General features: G+C 38.3%; 1 protein-coding gene across 3 annotated transcripts in view; it reads right to left on the minus strand.

Moving 5' to 3' along the window:
* The window catches only part of LOC149086988 (ATP-binding cassette sub-family G member 1-like), a 61,386-nt gene extending 37,398 nt beyond the window's left edge, over positions 1 to 23,988 (minus strand). The window contains exons 1-5 of one of the 3 annotated variants that reach the window (XM_089231198.1): positions 23,965 to 23,988; positions 12,740 to 13,135; positions 7,266 to 7,380; positions 4,248 to 4,437; positions 962 to 1,107 (exon numbers count right to left, since the gene is read on the minus strand). In XM_089231198.1, coding sequence (XP_089087324.1) covers positions 962 to 1,107; positions 4,248 to 4,437; positions 7,266 to 7,380; positions 12,740 to 13,094 — 806 coding nt within the window. In that variant the 5' untranslated portion in view covers positions 13,095 to 13,135; positions 23,965 to 23,988. Of the gene's footprint in view, positions 1 to 961; positions 1,108 to 4,247; positions 4,438 to 7,265; positions 7,381 to 12,739; positions 13,136 to 13,289; positions 14,251 to 20,131; positions 20,216 to 23,964 lie in introns of those variants that run through there. The other 2 variants (XM_089231196.1, XM_089231197.1) reach the window with 2 other exon arrangements.
* Positions 23,989 to 26,852: the final 2,864 nt, after the last annotated feature.

A 26,852-nucleotide genomic window follows, 5' to 3' on the forward strand; every position in this document is an offset into this window, starting at 1 on the left:
CGCAAATTCTACCACAAGTCATTTTTGTACCGTTCAATCATTGTTTGGCAAAGCATAACTTTGATGGTCCTTCCACCAATAAGAAACTAACTCCAATCCAATCCGAAGGTACATATGTACACTCGGATGGTTGATAGCACGTATCCCAGCAGATCCATCGGAAAAAAAGTATATTTGTTTTCTGGTGAAGTGCTGTTGTGCACTCTCTAAAAACACCCTCCACCGCCTTTGCTATTGCGATTCGATCGCATATTTTATGACCAAAAACTCTTGTTTTTAGGAGTCTTCTATCGTCTTTTTCCAAGTTACCTAAACGGAGGCATACATTGCAGTTTAAATAGGGTGTTTTCAGTTGGTCACAATTTAATTGACCACTCAGTGTATAATGGCATGACCTTTCTCTTTGAGTGACTAAACTCACACGGGGAAAAGAAAAAGCCAAAAACACAAGAAACATGCAGTCAAGTCCCGTATGATAATTCGACGACCACAAACTACAGCTCCACAACATGAACAAGTCGCTCCGAATGTTTAAACATTTCCATGCTCATTTCTCTCATCCCTAAGGGAATTCGGCATCCCTGTCAATATGCTCAAAACATGCCTTCAATATTGCAAAGTAGAGCGGTAAATGGATTTACTCGAACACACACACACACATATATATATATATCTACACACACACACACGGTTATATCAAATTATATTGAAAATAAAAATTCTATTTATACATTTTTGCCCCTCTTATCAGTTATTTCTCTGACCTTTAACGTTATATTTTCATCGATTGTTTCCTTTTATTATTATTATCATTACTTCTCTTTTATTGCGAGGTTGCGCGGGTTTAATCTATTGAGTCCAATGATGACAAATCGCTATTACGTTTTGAGCGTTTGATTCCCCCACACGTTTCAACGCGCTTCCCGGACTCAATGTGTCGTGATTGATTATTATTAATTACCTGGTCGGTTCGTCAAGGAAGATGAGGTGGGGATTGCTGACGATCTCCTGGGCTATACAGAGTCTCTTACGCTCTCCTCCGGAAAGTTTACCGGCTCTGGAATTTCGCACCTTCGTCAAGCTGAGTGATTCGATCACTTTATCCGCCTGGAATCGAATAATAAATAATTACAGCTTAACCATGTTATAACGACATCGAAGATTACGGGGAATTGTTTTGTTGTAACCGAGGTTGTCGTTATCGACATTTTTTTTTCTTTTTCTGATTAAAAACTGTTATCAGATTCTGTTAAATGTTGTATATTGTGATTAGAGTGACCATATATTTGATCGAGAAAAATACGGGAAGCAGGGTTTATGTATGAATGTTAACAACTTACACCAAACAAGTAGTATAACTGTCGGTGAAATCGCCAATTATTGCATATAACTAACATTGGTGCTAATTAAAATGTACTTCACGTTTCTCAAAGTAACCATAGGTTTTAGAAACGTTGTCCTAGAAGCAAAGGCTCTCAAACTCTTGTCACCAGCGCCCCCCTTTCCCCCCTGCCCAATTCATGGTTCATCTATGGAACCAATTCATGGCTCCTCGGAATATAGTTTATAATATATACTTTCACTTATAAAAGAACCACTTCAAAGCTCAAATAGACACACATATCAATGTCTCCAGCTCGCCCCGGCACCACTAGGAGCCGCGACGCACACCTTGAGAAACATTGTCTTTAACACTAAAGAGGCACAGTATTAAAAAAATACAAAATATTCACCGAAGGCTGAGATAAACAACTTAATTCGACGAAGGAGAAGTTGAAAAACTGAGCCTTTTATTTTACACCATCTCTACAACTCAGTCGGGCTCGTAAGGTGTCTCCATTCATTTGTGATATGGTAAGCTCATTTCTATGTCTCGTAGACATAGATACAGGGGGAAAAGATAATCGCCTAGAATGTCCAGACCATTGGCGTACGCAAAGGGGGGATGGTTTGGGGTTCTAACCCCCCCCCCCCTCACTCCCTCAAGCCGAGATTATAGCGTTATTTTGCTGGAAAAAACGTAAACCGCCCCCCCCCCCGAGAAAATTCTGCGTACGCCTATGGTCCAGACCGTTCGGTTTGATGCCAATAGTCTCACACTAAAAGAACATGAGCACAATGATAACATTCAAGAGTATTAGATTCTTATATTTTTTAATAAATTTTTTCTCTGTTGCATCTCAATCATTTATTCTACAATAAATGGCTCAAAAGCTTTCTGGAAAAGAAATTTAGGGCATGTATGGAGAATGATTCTGGGGCGGATATAAATTGATCGGGCTAATTCTGACGGTGATTGGGCCAGAATTCCTATCACAGTACTGCTGTGTTATCTGAGCGCGTGCGACCATATAAAGAAAAACCTTCGTTAGCCGAAAAATCAGTAAGCCCAGTTATCACTGTATACGGAATATTCTTGTGTAAAGAGATCCGTGGCACTCATTTTATTGGAAGAACGCATCCGAGGAACAAAAAGGTTAAGAACCGTACTAGGAAAAACCAGCTAAGAAAAAGGATTTTGGGTGAAAACATTTCCTTTTCATTCACTAACACAAAAAAAGGGCTGATTTTTAATCTTTTAAACTGTCACGCACAATCGGCCTAACAATAGTAGTGGAAAAATGACGTGTTTTGTATTTCCTACATACATCTTCCGACGTTAATATTACGTCAAGAAACATTCAAGAGGTTAAGAGATAACTGCATCTATCATCTGATTGTTTTTTTATTTTAAATCCGCAAAATTAAATCAAATCCACGTTTGTTTACTCTTCCATTTTGTAACTATGCAAGTTCACAACATGTTTTGTCCTCAATTTTTGTAATATTATGCAACTTTACGCAACATATTTTCATTCCCATTTCTGTAATTAAGCAAGTTTGCAACATTTTCTCTCTCTCCATTTTTGTAATAATGTAAGCTCGCAACACGTGTTTTCTCATCCAATTTTGTAATCATACAAGTACGCAACATGTTTCCTCCCACCATTTTTGTACCCGGTCAACGCAGGGTAATTATAGCTAGTACCTCATATCGAGCAGTGGTATGAGGTTTCGTGGAGGTATAAGGTATCGTTGAGGTATGAGCCCCACAAATACAGATTATGAATAAAGTCTGGTCACGTCATAAGATAACTTTTCTTTCAGAACACGGCCTATTGCCAACTTATCTAAAACGCTTCGGACTCTCAAACAACAAATTCTGTTTCAGACAGTGCCCATACACCAGCGCGATGCCCATTTCCCACAAGTAAATCCATCTTACATAAACATATAGAAGAAACAAATCACTAGGTCGCAAGTCCTCACTAAAAAGATGGAAAACCTTATAAATTCCATACAGACCCATATATGCACATAAGGCACACCAAGACCATACCTTCTGCTAGGATACCTCCAGACTCGGACTTCAATCTTATCCACGACTTCAATCCTATCAGATTACTCGCCGCCTATTACTCGAAGCAAATCCCTGCTACGGAATGGACTAACAATGAGATCAGAATTCAATAATCTCTGTATTATAGTATACGCTATGGTAGAGTATAGCATCTCTGACGACCAGCCATATGTGATTGGGTTATCTGATGTGCACATTTTTGTTTGTATTTTTATCTCTGAAATGTTTGGAAATTGTGGAATGTAAATGGGATGCACATATGTGTACTATTTTATTTTGTTTGTCATTTTACTGTGCTTGTATGCATAACTATTTCTGAAATGTTTGGAAATTGTGAAATGCGTATGGGATGAGCATATGTATTATTTCATTTTGCATTTTAAACATATTGAAAATATGTTTCCTGGTGATGGCTTTTCGGTTAGAAGTCCCTTAGGATATGGACCGAGGCATCACACGGTTAGTTAGTTAATTATTACCTCATAAATTGCGTCTTCTCCAAATGCTATCTCCACTGATAGCATTGGGACTCATAAAATAAAGAAAATAAATATGGCTGCATAATCAGCTGGATAACGCGTTATCTCACAATATTATTCGCTTAAACGTCAGAAAAATGGAATTTTCATGTTCCATTATGCAAATTCCTCTCATGCTTTTTTTTCAATAACATCAAAATTTGACATTTTTTTTCCCGTAAGGAAAGATAACTTTTTGTATGAAAGCAAAAAAAAACGCTTCGCATACACGTGTGTTAGTTTTGGTAATCAGCGTAATTTTTCATGTTATGAATAATGAATTTTTGCAGACAAAAAATGAATGAGGAAGGGAAAAGAAAACCACTTACGAGGGCTTGTTTTTCATTCCTGCTCATGGTGGACGGTATCTTGAGAGCTGCGGCCAAATTAACGCATTCCCGGACCGTCAGATAATCAAACAGATTACTGTCCTGCACCACGTAGCACGATAGGTTCCGGAAACTGTTCATCTCCCTTTCCGTGCCATTTACGGATACTTTTCCCGTATACTTATGCTTCCTGGGAAAAATAGAAAATTATAGAATTGTATTTTTCCTTTCTTTCTTTCTTTTTTCTTCTTTTTTTTTTTTACGAGCGAACGGAGTAGAGCGCAGTGTCATTCAAAATTGCTTTCTAATCAGGGCCGTAACCAGGGAAGTACTATACTATACCCCGGTCAGTCGATTTTGTCATCTCCGCGTCACGTAGAAAATCAGGAGTGAGTCGACGAGCATGCATTATACATGGGATTCCGGAAATTCCACCTCCGACATTTCGCTCCGGTACGTATCGTCTCCGGAAATTTCGCACCTGGCATCTCGCCTGCCCTGACCGTATGAGTGACTAAGTGATATGGTTATTGACCATATAAGTTAGGCGGGTGACCGTATGAGTGACCAAGTGAGTGTGCGATTGACTGTACTAGTGAGTGAATGACAGTATGAATGACCAAGTGAGTGAATGACAGTATGAATGACCAAGTGAGTGAATGACAGTATGAATGACCAAGTGAGTGAATGACAGTATGAATGACCAAGTGAGTGAATGACAGTATGAATGACCAAGTGAGTGAATGACAGTATGAATGACCAAGTGAGTGGACGTATGAGTGTGTGAGTGATTGTATGGTTGAGTGAATGACCATGTGAGTGACATAACCCACATATTTATATATGGGGCGAAATGTTGGGTGTGAAATATCCTGGGTGAATGTCCAACTCACTTAGTCGCTAACTTCGTCAATCATACGGTCACTCACTTGTTCACTCATATGGTCATGCGCTTGGTCACTCATACAATTACTCACTTGGTCACTGATACAATTACTCACTTGGTCATTCATACGGTCATGCTCTTGGTCTCTCATGCAGTCACTTACTTGGTCACTCATGCACAATGGCAAGGCAGCAAGGGCTCAACAGAGCACTGGGATTCACTTGGGACCCCGCCACCCAAAATCCCACTGGCTACGCTTCAAGAACGTTGCTCGAGAGAGAGAAAAAGCTACGCCTTATGGACAACTGTCGCGAGGCAGCGCCCTGTAAACCGCGCCAATTAGGCAACTGTTCGAGAGGCGGCTGGACTTTTAAGGCTAGGCCACGACTGGCCAAATGTCGTGAAGCAGCTGCGTGTACTATGTGTAATGTATACTTTGTATATAATCGTTTTCACGGTCCTGCCCAGGAGTTTCGGGTTCTCGGAGATCCGGGAGACGCGGGGGATTTGGCGACTTACTTCCTGCACAATGCAATCGGTAGTAAATTGCCTACGGCGATGGACCAGAATTATGCTCGATTTTAATAAATGAATGTGGTCATTCATATGGTCACTCACTTGATGGTCAGGGCAGGCGAAATGTCAGGAGGTAAATGTCCAACTCACTTGATCACTCATGGGATGCTCAAAATTGTGAGGAAAATACTGGAAAATGTCTCGTTAACTAAAGGGAATATTGATTCAAGTTTCACAAAGACACCAATTAAAACACATTACAGTGGAACTTCGGTTAACGAGAAATTCGCATTACGAACAAAAATTTTGAGCCTTGTTTATTCATTTTCACGTTATCACAACTGAGCTGATGGTTTTTCGCTTCTGTATACTCACATGCTATTTCACCAAGCAGCAACTCTGGCCATATCGCTATATTGTAATTTATAAGTTGGGTTGGAATCGAAGGCACCATCTATCGGTAGTCGCCTCAAGCTAGTTAGGAAAATATCTTTTCTATATTCTCCCTTGGGTGTGAACCTACTTTACCGCACACCCGACTCCGGTCATATATCGCCATACGGCAATTTCCCACCAGTGGAGTTGGGTGGGAAATGAAGGTTCCATCCATCGGTGGTCGCCCCAGGCTCGGTAGGTAAAGAACTGGCTTCTGACGTTCTATGCCCGAATTCAGGCCTATGGACCTTGATGGTAACCTTCATAGTTGAAGACGAGCATCTTACCACTGCACCACTCGGACGCCTTGGGTTTGAACCTGGGACTGTGACAGCAACCTTCTCGGTGGTGGACGAGCATCTTACCACCACGCCACTCGGGCACTAACTCTAATCGCATGCAATGGAATTGTGGGTAATATTTATTCCCCTGCAGTTTCCGGTCAGCTGCAACACGATACTGACATAACATAGAGGAAAAATTCAAGAATTTACCATCTTTAATTCACAATATGGAACACAGATGGCAGCACTAGCAAGTACGCGAAACAAGCATAATCCGGACAACATACATATGTTAGGGCTATACACTCACACAACACGTTCCGACACGTATCGATTCGTTAGAAAATGCCGCAGAGGAATGTTTCCGAGGCTCATGTTCGGTTTAGTAGCAGTAGCCTCCGGTCTAATTGCCTCACTCGAAAAAAATGAACACACGTGCGAGCGTGGCTGTTTACGGTGAGAAACTAGATGCAGTATTGTGTCCGAGTGGCGTGGTGGTAAGATGCTCGTCTATCACCGTGAAGGTTGGCTGTCAGGGGCCCAGATTCAAACCCGAGAGGGGGGGGGGGTAAGATATTTTCCCTAATGAGCTCGAGGCGACCACCGATAGATAGCGCCTTCATTTCCAACCCATCTCATTAATGGCAGTAAATTGCAATATAGTGATATGGTCAAGTTTGATATAGTATTGTATGTGTGCTTGAAGAGTTTTTCTTAGAAATTTTGTTTGGGGAGAACTTATGGGCTGATTGCATTATTGAACGCGACTTTGGGGGAGGGGGCACTAGCTCATGAACAGGAGCCATCAGTTGTCGAAAAGACCGTGTTTCTTCGGGGAAGACCATGGGACAGTTAATTAGTTAATAATTAGTTTATATGAATGGATTTATTACTCACGTGAAACCTGCCAGAACGCTTAATAGAGTTGTCTTTCCGGCACCAGATGGACCCATGATCGCCGTAAGCTCTCCTGGTTTGACTTTACCTTCGAGATCCTTGAGGATATCCTTACCTGAGAGTTTTAATAGCAAACAAAATAGAATGTTCAGGTAAAAACAAAGACAAATTAAATAAAAAATAACAAATGGCTAAAATAAGACAAATTACAGATAAAAATAGAATATTCAGGTACTATTGAAAGAGATATTTTTCCTCTCCTGCATCTTACACAGTCAATGCTCGTTATAACGACCATGCGTTATTGCAAGAATTGTAAGATGATAATCATACAGATAAGTCCCAAATGTGTTTTCCTGCTCACCCCTATTATTGTTTCATCCAATATCATGGCCACCACGAGGCCGGGGCTGACGGGGGCCCGGGACAATTCTCATATTTTTTTGCTTTTTCACGCGATACATGAACTATAGAAGGGCCCGTGAGAAGTCTGACCAGGGGCCCCGCAACAAATCCCAGCCTAAGGGGGCCCTATTCCTGGATGTGGGGGCCATGTCCAATATAACGGCCCCACGAAGACTAAATGAAATCCGTGTTTTTTCGTTTGCCGAAATTCGGTTCGACCTTGACCCTTGATATTGGGGAATTCGGTGCATATATTTGAGTCCATGTAATTAATTACAACAATTTTATTATTATTTTCTTACCAGATGCGTTTCCATTCACCGCAACTGCTTAAATTCTAACAAAAACGAAATAAAAACCGTAATGTTTTATGCTATCGAAATATGGAATATTCTGTTTCAAGAAGATAATTTTTTTTTTTTAACTTTCGATGTAATGATCATCCCCCCCCCCCTTCTTAATATAACGTCCGGTCCGTTTTCGTGGAATAATTGGAGGTCCGTTATAACGAACATCGACTGTATTAGGTCATCGCGAAAGGCTTGAGAGTCTTTTTCGAAAGTTTTATACAGCGTTGAAATAGAAGTTTGTCAATGCTCTAATGAAAAATGAATTATTCTTCGGATACATTCAAAATCATCGCAGAATTTGGCTGATTCGGAAGCAATAAAATCTACGTGCCTTCAGACAGCTCTACATCTCGATAGGAATTTTTGAAGGGAGCCAAAACTATGAGACATATAGGTGAATACAGAGGTAACGTGGTGATCGTTCCTCGATGATTCACCCCTTCGCGTTCGGTATACATTTCTGATGAACAGTTTTTCTACGAATTTCTCGAAGTTTTCAAACCTTTCCAAAGGATCGAAAAGTCTCCTATGCATTCCTAAGAGGAACCCCCCCCCCCTCCCCGGCCCAGACATCCGTACGAAAAGCTTGCGTCTGCTAGGCATTTCTAAAGGATACCCAAGCTTCATATACTACCCCCCCCCCCGGGGGGTGGCCCGACATGCATACGAGATGCAACCTTTGTACGCGTGTCGGGGAGGAAATTGTAAATTTAATGAAACTTACAAGTAGTATTTGATTTCGAAATCAGCCGCAATTTCCTGAACATAGGAATGACGCATGCGCGACGTCAAGAAGACTCCATCGGCATGAATTTTGAAGTGTCCTTTAATGTCGACTCAGACGAGTGGAAAATTGTTCTCACAAAAAAAAAAAAACGTTTACACACAAACATTATGAAGTTAGATGAATGTCGGGAAACTTTCTGTAATAGTTTCGACCTCCATTTTATGTGTGTCATCTCAATTTGGATTTTCGTCAACAAGAAAATTTCAAGTGCCGCGATATGTACGTGTCGAGTGGTGGAAAATACGAATCAAGTACCAGCGAGGAGGAAAAAAAAATTATTTAGAAGTTTCCTATTGGAATGCGAAAGAAATGAATTTGTCTTATGTGGAGAAATATATAAAGGACACATGATTGACGGGTACGTGGGGAAATAAATCGAGCATTATAATGTATATCTGACGTGGAGAGAGATAGGTGTCGCGGTGACTCAGCACCTCCTAGAGATCAGCCTTCTTGGTCGAAGATTGGATGAATCAAATGAACTAGGTTTTATTTTAGCTGGAAGTTCTTTTTATACCGAATCAGTGAGCTGGTTGTGATGATATTCCGAAATCAAAGCTTATCAGAGGAAAAAAACATTCACGACCAAAAATTTCAAATGAGGAAAATATCAAAGAAGGGGTTGGATATTGTTCCTGGGTTGGCCATACATCCCGTATTTTTGGTTACAAATTTGTGACCTATCGTGTAAATGCACATCGAGCTTATATTACACTGGAATAAATTAAGAGAATTTGCATATTTTATCGAATTTCATGAAAAGAACTTAACTGAATGTAAAACCACTGCTTCTAGACAAAAATGCAAATCTTGTACGTCAAATACGTAAGCGTACACGTGTGTGTAGGCGGAGCCAGTAGAGAAACAGGCTTTATAAGCGCGCGTAAGTTAAGACGCATTTCATTCGCTAGCACACCTCGGCGAATTTCTTGGTGTTATTTTCCAGCAATCGGTTGATTTCAAATTGTAACAGTAAAAATGAGTAACCACCAACGTTTAGATGATGGAATGAGGTGGCGAATTGTGGGGAGGCTAGAAGCAGGCTAATCTCAAGTCCAGATTTGTAGAGAGTTCAATTTAACGCCCAGCGTCGTGTGTAACTTATGGAAACAGTTCCAGGATACCGGATCCATCGAGAGAAAGCCTGGGCAAGGTCGTCCAAGAGCCACGACGGCCAGAGAAGTTAGCCATTTATCGATTATAGCGAGGCGTAACAGGAGTGCTACAGTTTCTCAGCTCTCTCGTGACTTGTATGCAGCCACAGGAACCCGTGTATCAAGGAGCCTTATCAAGGGTGACTGTTTCCAAAAGACTTCATGAGAGAGGGTTGTTTGCAAGAAGACCTGCTGTTTGCGTCTCGCTTACTTCTACGGACAGGAGAATCCGTTTATCATGGTGCAGAGAGTATAGAGATTGGAGTATGGATCAATGGGGGACCGTTCTCTTCACTGATGAGTCCCGGTTCAGCCTAAGCACCGCTTCTCGCCGTACGTTCATATGGGGAGAACCAGGGACCCGCTACCTACCCTCCAATGTCCGCGAAATCGACCATTATGGCGGAGGAGGTTTAATGGTCTGGGCAGGCATCATGTTGGATAACCGCACATCTCTCCATGTCTTTGAAAGAGGCACTGTGACTGGTGTGAGGTATAGGGATGAGGTCTTGGAGCCCTATGTTCGCCTTTTCAGGGGTGCAGTTGGCCCCGAGTTCATTTTAATGGACGATAACGCGAGGCCAAATAGAGCTCTTTTGCTCGACGATTTTCTAGAGAGTGAAGATATTCGCCGGATGGATTGGACAGCCGGATCTCCAGACCTTAACCCTATAGAGCATGTCTGGGACGCTCTGGGGAGGGCAATTGCAACTCGCAACCCCCCTCCGGGAACCATCCAGGGAATGAAAACAATGTTGCTGAACGAGTGGGACCAATTGCCACAGGAAATGATAAACTGCCTTATTTCAAGTATGAAATCACGCTGCGAGACCTGTATATCTGTAAGAGGGGGACCATACCCCCTATTAACCCATTTTTTTGTTTATTCTGCAACCGCTGTTTCATACCTTCCGACTCCAACGAGTGTTACGCACGATCATGCGCGTGTATTACAATTATTGAATGGTTATTTGTTTTGTATTGTATCAATGTATGTACATATCAAATTTCATTAAAATCGGTACAGTAGTTCTAGAGATAATCGACCAAGTCTGCAAATTTTCTCAATTTCTTACACCAATGTACAATGGAGGGAGCATCCAGCCGCCGCGACGACAGAAGCATCAAATGCAAGGAAATCACCTGACTCGGTGAAAACAAAGTTCGTGCCTGGCAGCTTTGCCCATAAAATTTACAGTTCGGTCTCTAAATACTGCGTTTCAAAGATTAAAAAACAGGATGGAGAACTCATCTGAAGATAAAAAAAGATTAAATTATTTCTTTCATTAATTCTGGAATTTTCTTTTATTAATACTGGAATTATCACTTTCATTTATTTTGGAACTGCAATTATGTTTCATTTATTTTGGAAGTGAAATTATGTTTCATTAAAACTAGAATTTTTCTTTCAATAATTCTGGAATTATCTCTTCCATTAATTCTGAAATTATCTCTCATTAATTTTGTACTTATCTCATCGATGCTGAAATTATTTTTTCATTCATTGTTTTAAACTCATATTTTTTTATGCCCTAAGAAAATAACGGGGATCGTGTTTGTTTTCACCGAGTCACGTGATCTTCCGATGGAGATGTTGGGGGACACCGTTCTCAGCATTGCCGAAGGCGGAGACCGCTGACGTCATACTTCGTCCAGTAATACTGTATATGCTCGATGTGTAAATGGCATAATTTTACCTATTGCTGGCGAAAAACTAACTGAATGCTTAGGTTTATGTATATAGTCAGCTGTGGCTGTGGATATCTGGAATAATATCTGAAATATATCTGTTTCCTGTGTGTTGAATAATTCGCAACCCTTTCATTAAGAGCTGTTTAAGTAACTGTTTAGTAAGTGCTGTGTCAAAGTCAAAACAAACCGAAGTGTTCTCTAAGTGGAGTGACAAAAAACCACTTTTTCTTCCAGGAAGACATTCCAACTAGGATGAACAACTAATTGCTAACGTTACTAAATCAGTAGGTATAAAAGAGTATGAACTCTGATATACCAAGGCCACGTCCATAGCGTGCACTGGGTTTTGTTAAATCAAGCTCTTCCTTTGCTCAGCCAAATAAATTACACGTTCTACCATTTCCAGATTGGTGCTCACCGGTCAGTCCTGCCACCATGATTCAATTCAGAAATAAACCTAAAGGGCTCACAAACGTCGATAAAGGCATCCCTTGGTTAACGGAACGTACAACACAAAAACGCTTATAAAAAGTGTTTCTATATATAGGATTCGTGAAGTTGATTTTTACCCGAAAACATGCGCGTGATACTCTCTCTGAGTATGCATGTCCAAGGCTTGACAAATTGGAAAAAGGCACCAGCCAAATTCCTTGGGAGGAAAGCATGATCAAGAAAAACAGTATTGAATGGAAAAAAATCGACTCCTTTCTGGGGCATCATAGCCTCTTTGTGTACTCCAATTTAGAAATCACATTTAGAAATTTCCAGGTGGCAGAACTGGTTTTCTAGTCACCATGGCGATCTGAACTTGTCAAGTCCTGTGCATATCTGAACTTTGATGAAATACTGTGACGACTTTTAAAGTGCATCCGTTCCCTTTGAACCTACGATCACACATGGTGGTGTTCTCACAGTAACACCGTAACTAGCCATTCCTGTGCAAGGAACCTTTACATTTAGGCCCATTCTGGACCTCGCCTCTAAGTAGGCCCTGTGCAGGTGCACCTGCCTAGTCACGGCACTGTATAATAGCACAGTTATTTTATGACCACCCTGTATATATATATATCCATGAATGCTATTTACCTTTTTTACTCGGCAAAGTGATGTCCTTCCAAGATACCGTCACGGTTTGGTGCAGTTGCGTAGCATTTTTATTGTTCTGGACGACCACATCGTTGAGGATGTCGACGTTGTTGCTTCCAATATCGCCCGGAATGTGCGCTTGTTGATGATTTTCAGGGATCGCGTGGCCATCCGTACTCCATACGCTGTACGTCGACATATTATTACCCTTTCCTTCGATGGTGTAGACTTCATCCATGGCGAAGTTGACTCGTCCTCCAGTCTCCGTCGCTTTCGAAGCCCATGATCTATTGACTAGAGGTGGTTGGGTCTGGGTTTGTTGAAACGAAACCAGGGTCGCCATCTTTATAGACATTTCACCAAGACGTTATCACTTCCAAAACCACTCCAACGAACCTGTAAAGATCGGAAAGAAAATAGCAAAGTTTTAATTAAATACCTTTTTCACAAAGAGAGGCAATAACCCTTTACAAATTTCTCAGAAAAATTTACAATTTCGAACAAAAATCTTTGAGATATTTTGGGACCACACGTATTTTAAGAAACTCACTTCAAGACATAGGTTCTTAACCCATGATCGATGAGTCGCGACCCAAACTCGGATCGCAGGGGCTTCCGAGACGGGTCGTTCAAATTCACTAACAGTCAAGGATGAAATCAATCAAGTCTTGAGCCATGGGTCATGATCCAAACTTGATTCGCATTGACTTTGGAAATTTGTCGTATCCACTTACAGCCAGGGATTCTTGAGCTATGGGTTCCGACCCAAACTTGATTCGTAGGGGGTCTCGAAGATGGAGTCGGGTCATGACCCAAGCTAGATTCTCTGTGGCTTCCCAGATAGGTCGTACAAATCCATTTACAGCAGGGAATTCTTGAGCAATCCGCCACGACCCATACTTGATCCGCAATGACTTTCTAGCTGAGTCGTACAAATCCACTTATAGTCCCACTATAAATGCACTTATTGCGTCAGTGGTTTCACTAATTTTGAATGGGTGGGTCGCAAAATTGATCTTGCTGTTGATGATGAGTAGCAGCTGAAGAAGGTTAAGAACCCCTGTTTCAAGAAGAATCAGATTCAGATATCAAAAGAATTATTCGGAGTTATTACAGGCTATAAAAATTAAATTGTGGCTATGCCTTAGTGGTAAGAACCATGCAGTCCATCATGTCCTCCACGCAATATGAAACTACGAAAAAATACTGTGGACCCCCGCTTATAACGTTTTCTTAAAAAACTGCCATGGAAAAGCGTTGCAAGTGGGGAGGAAAACGCTTTAAACGGGGAATTTCGATGAGAATTACTAAGACTCGGGACCTACTCCTCCTAACCAGATCATCGCCCGCCGCTCCGTCTCCATGAAGAGATATAAGCAGACTTGGGACCACGAAAAATATGTCGTATCAAGCGGGAAAAACTTGGAAGCGGGGTCGACTGTACACTGAAATTTCAGGTAGAGAGAGAGAGAGAAATTCGGACCACATCGCGCCAAGAACGTGCAAGTCGGAATGAGGCGAGGGAACGCGCGAGAATTCCGAGAGGCGTTTTCTTCTCCTCTTAACACGCATAGCACGCGGATAGGACCGGCTGAAAATGCTCTCAAAAGTTTTTGTGTAAACGCCTATATATATTTCCCCTCTCCCCCACTCTTTTATTTCATTTAATGGGACGAATTCAACTTTTTCACACCAAATCGTCGGACGATGAAGGATTTTTACTGGAAAATAATAATAATAATACTGGAAAAATCCCGTTCAAAATTGGTTATTATTATTATGATTTTTTTTCTTTTCAATCTGTCTTCACGATAGTTGTATATAACCTATCCCGTTGGTCGTATTTAATTTATTGGCACTCTAGCAAGAGCTACTTGATTTGATTGCCGAGAGTAAATCGAGCAGCGCCAAAAGAAAAAAAAAAGCAAAAAATGGCAATGGACTGTATACAGTATGAGTATTATATGAATCGCTGCGGAATGTGGAAATGAAGGGCGTAACGACAAACGATTTTTCACTGGGAATCGTTTTTTTTGTTTTTTGGCAAAAAAAAAGAATGGTCGAACAACATTCGCCATCTGCTGGTGGTTAGAGAAAATGACAGTTTTGCTCTCGATTTTATCTCGTGCTCTTGCTTCTCTGTTTATTCTCAGAAAATTATCGTTATTATGAGTAGAGAACCTTTACTCCTGCAATGAAATAATAATAACGCAGGATAGTAACGCGGGCGAAATACATTTCTATATGAAGAATTTTCTATCGAATAAAATTTTCTACTCATTTCTTCAGTTCATATACAAATGCATTTCGCCCGCTACTATCCTGTCTTATTTTAACTAATTTAATTAGTACTAATTTAATTAGTCTTCATTAGTAATTACAAGCTAGAATTTTACATTAATGTCAATAAAACTTTACTTAACAACGTTCAAAACAAATACGGGGTGTCACATAAATTCGTAAATAGTTTAAAAATTCTTAAAAATTGAAGGAATTATACGATTGATGCGAAAAAGTTATTCTCCCTTTCATTTTTCACACGGAGGGGGAAATTAATTTGGATTTCTGTCGATAGAGGGCGCTGATCGGGTAAGACACAGACCTCCTAACCTGGACCTTTCCTCAACCTCTTCTGTAGCCGAAACGTTCGTAGAGCTTTAACCGGTGATTCGCAGTTGAAGTAAAAGTAAAACAACTCCACCAATAGTTGTTTATCCACCAATAATCAACATCAAAATGAAAGCTTTCCACTGCACGATCATTCATACAGAAGTGGAATAAATACAAACAAGTTTTCTCCGTTTTCTCTCGTCGCTCCACGTCATCGCGAAGCTTTGTTGTAATCCTATGAGACAAAGTTGTTCTTCTTACCGCCGTTTATTTCTGTGCTCCGATATCAGAGATCTTTTCTCCCTTTGATGTATTCTTCTACTATATGCATACATATAAGAGCGAAAGAGAACGGGTAGGGTCAGAGTAAGAAGAGAAATTCACTTCTTACCTACTCTCTTATCTACTCATCTATTATATTGTTTTCCTTTGATTTGTTTTTTTTTTTCCTTTTTTTCGCCTTCTTTTCCTTTTTCTAACGTGCGGTTAGATTTGGACAAGGTTACCATATTTATCATCGATTCGTCAAGTAGAGATCATTCAAATTTCTCTGTCAATAGCTAGTAAACGAAGGGGATAAGCAAGCACCAGTAACAGTAAAATTCAGAAATGAGCTGTTAATTGTGTGTGTGTGTACACCCTGCATTTTATTTCTGCCCTCGATCGATAGCAATTTGAACTAGAAAAAATTCTATACGAAAAAAAAACTCCTCTTTGGGAGAAAACTTTTTCGCCAACCGCATGCAAATGTGCAAATTCCTTCAATTTTTATGAATTTTTTAAACTATTTACGAATGTATGGGATAGATAACATGTACACAATTTTACGTAACACTGGCGCATTTTGGCGCTTTTTAAACGTCCTTGTCAAAGAAGAGGTGGAAAATATTTTGTTAATAAAATACATGTGTGGGTTTTGTCTTAGCCAAGACACATTATAAACCTCCTTTTATAACAGCGCCAATAATGCCGAAACGTGTCAGGATTAATGTTAATAACGTGTTGATATTAATGTCATTAATGTGTTTTAATCAGATTTTAACATTTTACGTCTTTTCAGGGTCTGATTTCCGTATGGGGCAAGAAGATATAATAATGCCCAAATTTTTAACAATACACATATTCGATAATACTAACCAAACACCTCTTTGATCCTAATCTGGAGAGGAAGAGCTCCGATACAGTAAAATTCCGATACAGCGATACTTCTGCGGATCAAGGAAAATAATGTCGTTTTTGAGCAATGGTTCCCAACCTTTTTTAATTTCCGCACCCCATAAAAGCAATGTGATTGGTTCCAGTCGCACAACAACTATAAATTAACGTTTCTTTGACACTTGACTGAATTTTTTGTTCGGTTATAACATGAGGTCGTTCAAGTATTACGTCAGCATCGATGGGGGGGGGGTTTCCGATTTGCTGACTTTTGATGACGGGGGGGGGAGGGGGTTTGGATGATGCTTACGTCATCAACCACCCTTTTTGAAGATATGAAATATTCTTCATGGCATCTTATTCGGTGCGCCAAAAATGGAAAAAAAACTTTCCGATAGTTATTGGGCACCTGAACTAACATTCTACCTATTGATAAGTCCCCTACAGAGCCACTTTAATGATCTCTAAATGGTTCGCGGATCCTTCAAGTGCTCTGGAAATGTTTCCGGGCCACTTAAGTGCTCTGGAACTGTGCCACGAATCGCTCGAGTGATCCGTAATTATTCTATGGATCACTTGAGTAATCTGCGAATGTTCCGCGGGTAACTTGAGTGATGTAGAATTGCACTGGGGGCCGTTTAAGTGCTCTAAAACTGTGCCACATGTCACTCAAGGGATCTCTAAATGTGCCACGGATCGTTCAAGTGTTCTGTAACTGTGCCGCGGGTTACTTAGGTGGTCTTTGAATGAGAAAGTGATCTTTGAGGCCCACTTCAGTGATCTGAAAATGTGCCACGGATCACTTAAATGCTTTGGACTTGTGCCACGGGTCATTTAAGCGATTTGTAAATGTGCCGCTTAGTTCATTTTTACAAAATTAGGTTTGAGCGGGTTTGAGGGAGCAAGCCACATCAGATAACCTTCAGGGCCACATTTGGTCTGCGGGTCTACCATATATGGCTTAAAGGGTGGGTCGCAATGAATTTCTTAAATAGAAATTTTGAGTTCTTACCCTTCAAATAGCATTGAAATTAACAGAAATCGATTATAATAACATATAAAGGTATTTTATTCCGATATTTAAATTTTTTTTTTAAATATTTTTTTGCATTAAAGAATTTCTTTTTCTTCTGAAGAGATGGCGCACGAGCCCCTTATGCCCCCCCCCCTCCTCCCGTGTACGTTTCATCCCACCAATATGCGTTAGGAGGTAGGGGGCAGTGATGACGAAATTTTGCTGACAATGGGGGGGTCAAAAATGGCTAAAAAATTTGCTTACGTAATACTTGAACGGCCCCATACCCCATGGGTGATTCGAGAAGTGTATATAATAACCGACGTCTCGAATCGCCCATAAGTTATGTTATAACCGAACGAAAAAAGTGTATATAATAACCGATGTGTATGTTAGAAGCGTAGTCTTGAAATTAGCTTACGTAGCAATAGCATGCATGAACAAAATGCACTATTGAAATTTGCGCGGACAAAATAAGCTTATGCGGCACATAATTTAAATGTAATATAGCTTGAAATATTGAAATATATATTAATAAGTCTAATAATATATTTCAATATGTTATGGGCAAAAACTTCTATTTTAATGTTTATATTCATAAAATATTAATAAAATATTAATTATTAATAAATATTAGTAAATAATTAGTGATTACCACGAAACCAAAAAAGGTGTTCCCCAGGGATCAGTGTTGGGTCCCACATTATTCTTAATTTATATAAATGACTTTTGCAAAATGCACCTGAACGGACAGCTAATCTCATTTGCAGACGATACAGCATTATATATAGAAGATGACGATATAACAAATCTTTTAATAAAAACTGAAAATGACCTTAGAAATATCAATCAGTGGATGACAAAAAATAAACTTAAACTAAACATTAGTAAAACAAAATATCAATGCATAAAAACACGAAGTATTCATCATGACACTGAAATTCACGTTAAAATCCATAGCTGTCACCCACAGGAACAACATAACTGTAATTGTGAACTCATAGAAAGAGTTTACGAGTATGAATATCTAGGAATAATCATTCAAGATGACCTAAAATGGAGTGCTCATTGCAACAAACTTGTCAAAAAACTTAGATTACACACAGTCCTGATATATAGATTAAAGTACCTAATAGATGCAGACTTTCTAAAAGATATTTTCTATGCTTGGGTTTTCTCGATAATAACCTATGGCTTATGTGCTTGGGGAGGTGCATACCAAACCAACATCGAGAAACTAAGCAACATATATAATAAAATAAGAAGTATGATAATGGACACATATCGTGAAAACAGTAATAATATAAATAGCTATATTTTTAACATCAGACAGCTATATATTTACAGAATGATTAACTTCTTAACAAGAAACAACGAATGGTTACAGAGAAAAACAAATAGAACCTCGGTAAGACTTAAAAACGAATATCAAATAACTAAAAAACATCTCTTCCAGAAAAGCTTCTCTTTCAATGCACCTAAAATAATGAATTTTTTCCAATCGGGGTACCAAACAACTAACGACACTAACAAAAAGTACGAAATATATCAATATGTAAAAACGTCTGAAATAACGAAAATGATATTTTCCTAGCATTATGAAATGTTCTTGATTGCTCTATTTCATTTTCACATGTCCTGCCAATAGCATATCTAGACACTATTATATAAATTATGTCTTGCACACTGAATCACCTACAATATATATAATTCTAGAATTTTTGCGAAACCTTCACAATTGTGAAGTTACAATCGTCTATTTTATATTTTTTTCTCTGATAAATTTTATCCCATTGCTTTATGTCTTCATGCAAATAGAAAACCTAATAACATTGTAATGTACTTTGGTTCAAATTGGCGGCTAAACAAATAGAAATATTCAAAGGAAAAGAGAAAAATATATATATATGTATATATATATATGTATATATATGTGTGTGTATATGTATCACTCATTGTATTACTTTTATAATTATTATTTTTAATTTAATTTAATTTTTTTTTATCTCTTATTTTGCTTGTGTAAACGGATAAGACATAATTCTTATAGGCTTCCTGGAAGGACAATTGTCCCTTGGGGCCACACAGATGTCTTTATTGTTTGTGTGCGCGCTTAGCGCTCAATTTCATATGTATATTTGTGTATTGTTAAATTAATTAAAAAAAAAAAAAACATACAGTCGAATCCCATTTTAACGAATACCGTTATAGCGAAAATCTTGTTTTAACTAACACTTTTCTAATCCCCCAAATAAGTTTACATAGGAACAATGCTAGGTAACCTGGAATTCCTTTATAACGAAATTTCGTTTTAACGAAGTGATTCCTCCGGTCTCTTGGCGTTCCGTTATAACGGGATTCGACTGTATTTGAAAAATATTATTTTTCTGAAAAAGGAATCAATTATCAAAAATTATACGTTTAAAAATATTTACCATTTTTCCTATACATATAACTGTTATTTCCCCTATAAATATTAATTTGGGAAAAACAACTATTTCTATTACACTTCTAGTTTTAAAACGCATTTAAAATCGTCAAGAAAAATGCTAAAGACAAATCGTCAACCCAAAAAAAAATCTATTTAAAAAAATCTATTGTCAAACACTTACTTTTGTAATGGCCAAGTAGAAAAGAAGTACTCTAGACGAGATCAATATGGCGACTTAAGAAGACTATGTTTGAGGACATTTTAAGCACTTTATTGCTATTCGTATCGCGCGCGCCATGCCGAAGGTCGTTAAAAGCTGTACGATCCCAATCTCGCTCTATGGTGGTGGCCAGTAATTGCTTTGAATCGTGCTTGTTTTTTAGCTCTTTTGATTGTGTTTCGGTACATTTCCTTTAAAAAAAATTGCAATTTTTTTTTTTTTGAATTTTCTTACTGGAATCAACATCTGAATCACTAATTTATGGGCACGTGAAGATGGTGATCAAATTGAAAAATAAACTGTATATGCAAACGCAACCGTGTGTCGAATATGTAAAAATATTCGCAGTCATAAAATTATAACTCACAATCCTTTTTACCCGTGTATGCTCTCTGAGAGCTGAAAGCGTTTGAAAAAGCTACCAGTTTTCACAACGGCCTGGTACTAAAGACTTATTTTCGTGAATTTGATACAGGAGGGCGGGGGGAACTGAAGTTTAATGATTACTACTGTATATATGGGTTTAATTAATTCCAACTACTCTAACGACCTCAGCTTTATTTATTTATTTTTAATCCATTTGTATATACGTCATGATAAAAATTGGTATCTTACAAACTTTCCAACTTGAATTACGGCTAAGGGTCCCTCTCTAGGAAAGGGTTTTGATGGACTCTCTAGCTAAGGGGCCGTTCAAGTATTACGTAAGCAAATTTTTACCCATTTTTGACCCCCCCCCCCCGTCAGCAAAAGTAAGCAAAACGCGAACCCCCTTATCAGCAAAATTCCGTCATCAGCTCTGCCGCTCTGAAACCTAACGCATATTGGTGGGATCAGAGACGTACACGGGAGTGGGGGCTCATGCCCCCTTCCCACGATCGAAAATTTATTTTTTTAATGTAAAAAAAAAATAATTTTTTTTTAAAATTGAGATTTTGGAAGAAAATATCTTTATATGTTATTATAATCAATTTCTGTTGATTTCAATGTTATTTGAAGACTATGAACTCAAAATTTATCTTTAATAAATTCATTGCGACCCACCCTCTAAGCCATGTAATGATGTCACATGAAGGCCCTTGGCACGCGGACCAAATATGGCCCTGGGGGGTTACCTGATGCGACCTGCCCTCTTCAAACCTAATTTTGTAAAAATGAACTAAGCGGCACATTTACAGATCGCTTAAGCGTACTGTGGTACAGTTCCAGAACATTTAAGCGGCCCGTGGCATATTTTCAGAGCACTTAAATGACCCGGGACACAGTTCCAGAAACACTTAAGCGATCCGTGACACATTTAGAGATCCCTTGAGTGACATATGACGTAGTTTTAGAGCACTTAAGTGGCCCCCCCAGTGTGGTTCTATCACTCAAATTACCCGCGGCACATTCTCAGATTATTTAAGTGATTCGTGGCACAGTTCCAGAGCACTTAAGCAGCCTGGACACATTTCTAAATCACTTGGATCCGCGAAACATTTAGACATCACTAAAGTGGCTCTGTAGAGCACTTATGAATAGGAGGATGTTACTTCAATTGCCCACAAACTATCGAAAGGTTTTTCTTGTTTTTGGCGCACCGAGTTAAGATGCCATTAAAAATATTTCATATTTTCATAAAGATTGGTTGATGTGACGTAAGCATCATCCAAACCCCCCTCCCCACTTGTCATCAAAAGTCAGCAAATCGGAAACCCCCTTCTTCCCCCCCCCCCATCTATGATGACGTAATACTTGAACGGCCCCTAAGGATTTAAGTGAAGTGCATTACATTGATTTTCTGTTGAATGAAAATTAAAAATAGATTTTTAAAGGAAAAATTAAAAATACTTTTTAAGGGAAAAATTAAAAATAATTTTTTTAATAGCAAAAGTGAAAATAATTTAAGGGAAAAATTAAAAATAATATAAGAGAAAAAATGTAAAAATAATTTAAGAGGAAAAACTCAAAATAATTTTTTAATAGCAAAAGAAAACACAATTTTTTTAATCGCAAAATTAAAAATAATTTCTTCATTGAAAGCAAAAGGCAAAAATAATTTAAGAGAAAAAGTAACTTTTTAAAGCAAAATTAAAAATTATTTTTTAAAAAGAAACCTGAAAATAATCGTTTGATAGAAAAAGTAAAAATAAATTTTGTTTTCATAGCAAAACTAAATATAATTTTATTAAGAGGAAAATATTTATTTTTAGAAAGTATTTTTGTTTAATAATTTATTTTGCAAAGAGGAAAAAAAAAAATACACAACAAGAATAAAGTTTATTCCATTTAGGTTATACAGTTGAGTCCCACGGATATAGCCATTTCCAGGACTGTAAAGTCGTTTTCCTCATCGAGCTGCTCAATGCCTAATAAGCCCAGCACTGATCGGATATCTATGAATTCACCTTAACTCACCTTAACAAGGTTGGCTACCACTCGACTGCTACCAAACCTACTACAGTGGAACCTCCCCTAACGGGCACTCCCCGTTAACGGACACTTTTCCAATCCCCAGGCCCGTGGAATGGATCTTTAATGCATTTCACTCGCCGTTAGCGAACACTCGATAGCGGACAGTAAAATCAGGCAAACTCTTAATTTTTGTTGATAAATCGACAGTTTATCATATATCGATTTATTTATCATATCGCGTAATACGGTGATTAATGTATAATCCCAAACTCATATTGGTTAATATGATAATCCTTCAGTTAATTAACCAAACACAACTATTGTCCAGGATGATGATTCCGAATAGTAATGTTGGTTTTGTTTGAGCATGGTAATACTTGTGAAGAAAGCCAACATTATAAGACTAATAATGGTTTTTATCTCTCTACACTTGTTTTAATTTGGTTCAGTATTTCAATGCAAAATATGTGTAGTGCACTTATCATGTACGGATAAAAGTAATTAGTTGGTTTAATGAAGGAAACAAAGGTTATATAAGTTTTTCCATACTAATCAGCCTTACAAACTTCATTTGGTATAATAATTTATAATCACCGGTAAAAAATAATAAATGTAGTCAAATTTAATCAGACTTTCTTCATCGATACTATTTATGATTATGCGATTATGCGTAACCACTGGTGTATCACTTTTGCAGTGATATACACATTTTTAACATTAAAATGTATTGGAACCAATTGCGACCGAAGAAAAGCGTCGAATAAATGTGAAAGTCATATAAACGAGCTTACATTGTATATCGTACCTCCTCAATAGCGGACACTCCCTGTTAACGGACAAACTTTTTGGTCCCATGGGTGCCCGTTATCGAGAGGTTCTACTGTATCTCAGAAATACGTCTATATAGGACGCTCTGATATCACCTACTCCGTGCAATTTTCAAGATATTAGAGTTAATTCACGGTACATGAACGCAAGCTAGACTAGATTTGGATCTGTTTTTAAAGTGACAAATAACTCGGTTTAGCTGCGCAATCGCCTTACATGGAATAGCCTGGTCATCCTCGATTTAGCTTTGCTATACAAGTATATATATATTTTTTTCAAAGATACAGCACTAAATTAGAATCAGAAAACGTGTTTAAAAAGTTATAATTATGCGTGTTACCGATTGGACACGGGTAATATTACAAGTAATTTTCCGCTGCCGGAATAATATTAATAACAATGCTTAGTAACTGTTCAATAGTACTCAGCATTTACAGATTAAAAAAAACTGCTTCCTCTCTTTGTTTTAAAAATTTCGAAAACAATAACAACGACAAACATGAAATATCGATCACAGAAAATTAATCGATTTTCTGGAGAAAATTATTTTTTTCTATATAAACCGTACTTACATCGCTGACGGTAATCGTCCACCACGAAGACTAAAACTCATTTATAGCTAAATACAAAGACAATAATCACTTTTGCTGAAGGTAAAGATCACTAATCATCTTTGAGGAAAAAAACGATATCATTCCTCTATCTACGAAAAATATTTTTGTTGAAAAAAAATCACTGTACGATCTTTTTTCCCATGACCATAATAGCAATTGGAAAACAAAAAACAAAATAATCCTATGAATGTAAAAACCTACTGCTTCGTAAACGTGACAACATTATCAATATCATTTCTTATGCAAAATGCTCGATTAAAAAAAAAATAAGAAAACATCTCAATCATCTGGATTAAGATATTTTGGAAGATTTTTTTTTAAGCATTTACTTTTGATCTTTCTGGGCAAATGATCTTTCCTGGAAAGATCATTTGCATTTTTATAGATATTAATTGTTTATGATGTGTTGATGATACGAGTCACTCTTGATCTCATTTTGATCTTTCTTTCCCTTCGTGTAGAATTCGCTGTGTGATCAAAAGAGATTGAATTTTGAGACATTCACACAAAATGCCAAGTCAGTATCGTATTCCAGGTCTGAATGATTTCTGCGAAGAAACTTACAAATGTGGGAGACCAGCTCGCATTCGAGGCTCGAAGTTGGGAAACCGCGGAAAATCAACTTCAGCTGACCGACCACCAATGCCTGTGCCGCCAGCGGGGTCCGAACCTGGATCCTCACGATTAGGTCTCGGTGGAAGTGAGTGTGTGTGCCCCACACGAGATATTTTAAATTTATTATTATTATTTTTTTCAAAAGGTGCCGTGTACATGAAAAGTTTGAGGATTCTAATGTTCGAGCATCAGCAGTCATGAAATATTGAAATTGGTGGGGGGGGGGGAAACTTTTGGAAGAACCATTTTGATAATCTGTGGTGTGCAAATGTGTAATATGTGTGCATCCATTTTTTCCTTTTTTGTTTTTTTTTTGTGTATTATATATTTGTGCAACACATTTCTAGATTTGTGTACTACATACTTGTATTCGTGTAACACGTTTGTATTCGTGTAACACATGTTTGTATTCGTGTAACACATGTTTGTATTCGTGTAACACGTTTGTATTCGTGTAACACATGTTTGTATTCGTGTAACACATGTTTGTATTCGTGTAACACATGTTTGTATTCGTGTAACACATGTTTGTATTCGTGTAACACATGTTTGTATTCGTGTAACACATGTTTGTATTCGTGTAACACATGTTTGTATATGTTTAACTGTTTATATTCGTGTAACACATGTCTGAATTTGTGTATTACATGTTTTTATTTGTGAAATTAAAAAAAAAATACAAACATATGTGTGCGTTGTTGTTTGTTTGGTTTTCTTTTTCAGAGCATTGCAATTGTTGTTTCTGTTGTGGGGTTTTTGTTGTTGTTTTTTTGCAATTTTTTTTCCCACAAAAAAGAAATCCCGGTCATTTAGACATATTAATTAATGAGACGATAATTATGCTTTCAATTCGATGAGGTCTTTCATCAAATAATTCAACAAATTTACTAATACAGTAAAACCAACCAGTCTAGGTTGGATTCTTACGGATCCGTTAAAATCTCTGTCCAAGACAATATGTACATAGAGATGTTACTGCCAAAGTCCGAAGTGTTGCCGATTCACGAAATGGTCGAGAGTTTTGATCATAGTCCAATTTGCAGAAATGATTCGGGCTTTAGCCGACTAATTTGCGAAGCGGCTGGAGATCCCTGGCCAATGTTCGATATGTGTGAATGTAAGACGATCCTGTAGGCCCAAAAAATTCATTTTTTTCCCCATCGTTAATGTGTGATATATGGCCATACACGGTATATACTATCGAACGTCCAATAATTACATACGTGATTCCTTGTGAAAACTGATATAGGAAAGTGTTTTCCGTTTAGGATCGGACAAATATTAGGGAGAAAAATTACTTTATTTTCAATAGTTACGATTTGAAATTTTGTGACGTGTCAGTTTTCTAACGGTCAGTTAGTTATACGCCGAACACCCAACGAAAAAAAAGAATTCCCCATCAAGCGGGTTGCCGCTGATTGAAAACGAACTGAAATATTCACCCCAGTGTTGGAAGCCAAGTTCAGTTATGTTCTTTCACGATTGGCGTTTTTTCCTCTTCGTGTTGAGTGATTTTAACCTTGTTACTACGTATTACCTTCGTCCCACTATATTGGCAAAGTTATCGCCAAGTATGTAAAGTGTTGGTCGAACGAGATCTGTTTCAAAAATTGTTTTCCCAAAATCAATTTTGTTTCTTTTTCTTTCACTGTCAAATTTTTTGAGGAGAAGGACAAGAAAAGAAAACTGGTTTGCTCAGCTTTGGCTTTCTTGATTAAGCTCAGGATTGTAGCATTGCTATCAGCTTAAAAATGCCAAGTTGTACGTTTGGTGCATGTTCGGCAAATTTGGCAGGATTCGAAAGTGACGTCATGAATTTTTTATACCTCCACAATTATAATTGGTCAATATTATTAGTCAAGTCAAAAACTAAAAACGCTTTTCCATATTAGTTTTCCACAGGAAATCACGTGTGTGATTATTGGGCGGTCGATAGTATCCACCCTGTATATAGAGATGTTACTGCCAAAGCCCCAAGTGCAGCAGATTAGCGAAATTGTCGAGCGTTTTGGCCAAAATCCGATTCGCAGAAATGATTCAAGCTTTCGCCGACTATGTAAGAAGGTCTAGTAGGTTCCCCAAACTCATTTTTTTTTCACTCGTTCACCGCTAACGTGTCATACATGGCTATTGGACAATTGTTTGTCCGTATAGGACTACTCTGTAACCATGCCTTTAGAAGTATATTTTCAATTACGATCAAAGATTTCAAATGACATGGGGTTTCTTCA

The sequence above is a fragment of the Pholcus phalangioides genome, unplaced genomic scaffold (assembly GCF_987345545.1).
Source record: "Pholcus phalangioides strain wild (caught in Gottingen) unplaced genomic scaffold, Ppha-v1.0 ptg000004l_1, whole genome shotgun sequence".
Classification (NCBI taxonomy): Eukaryota; Metazoa; Arthropoda; class Arachnida; order Araneae; family Pholcidae; genus Pholcus; species Pholcus phalangioides.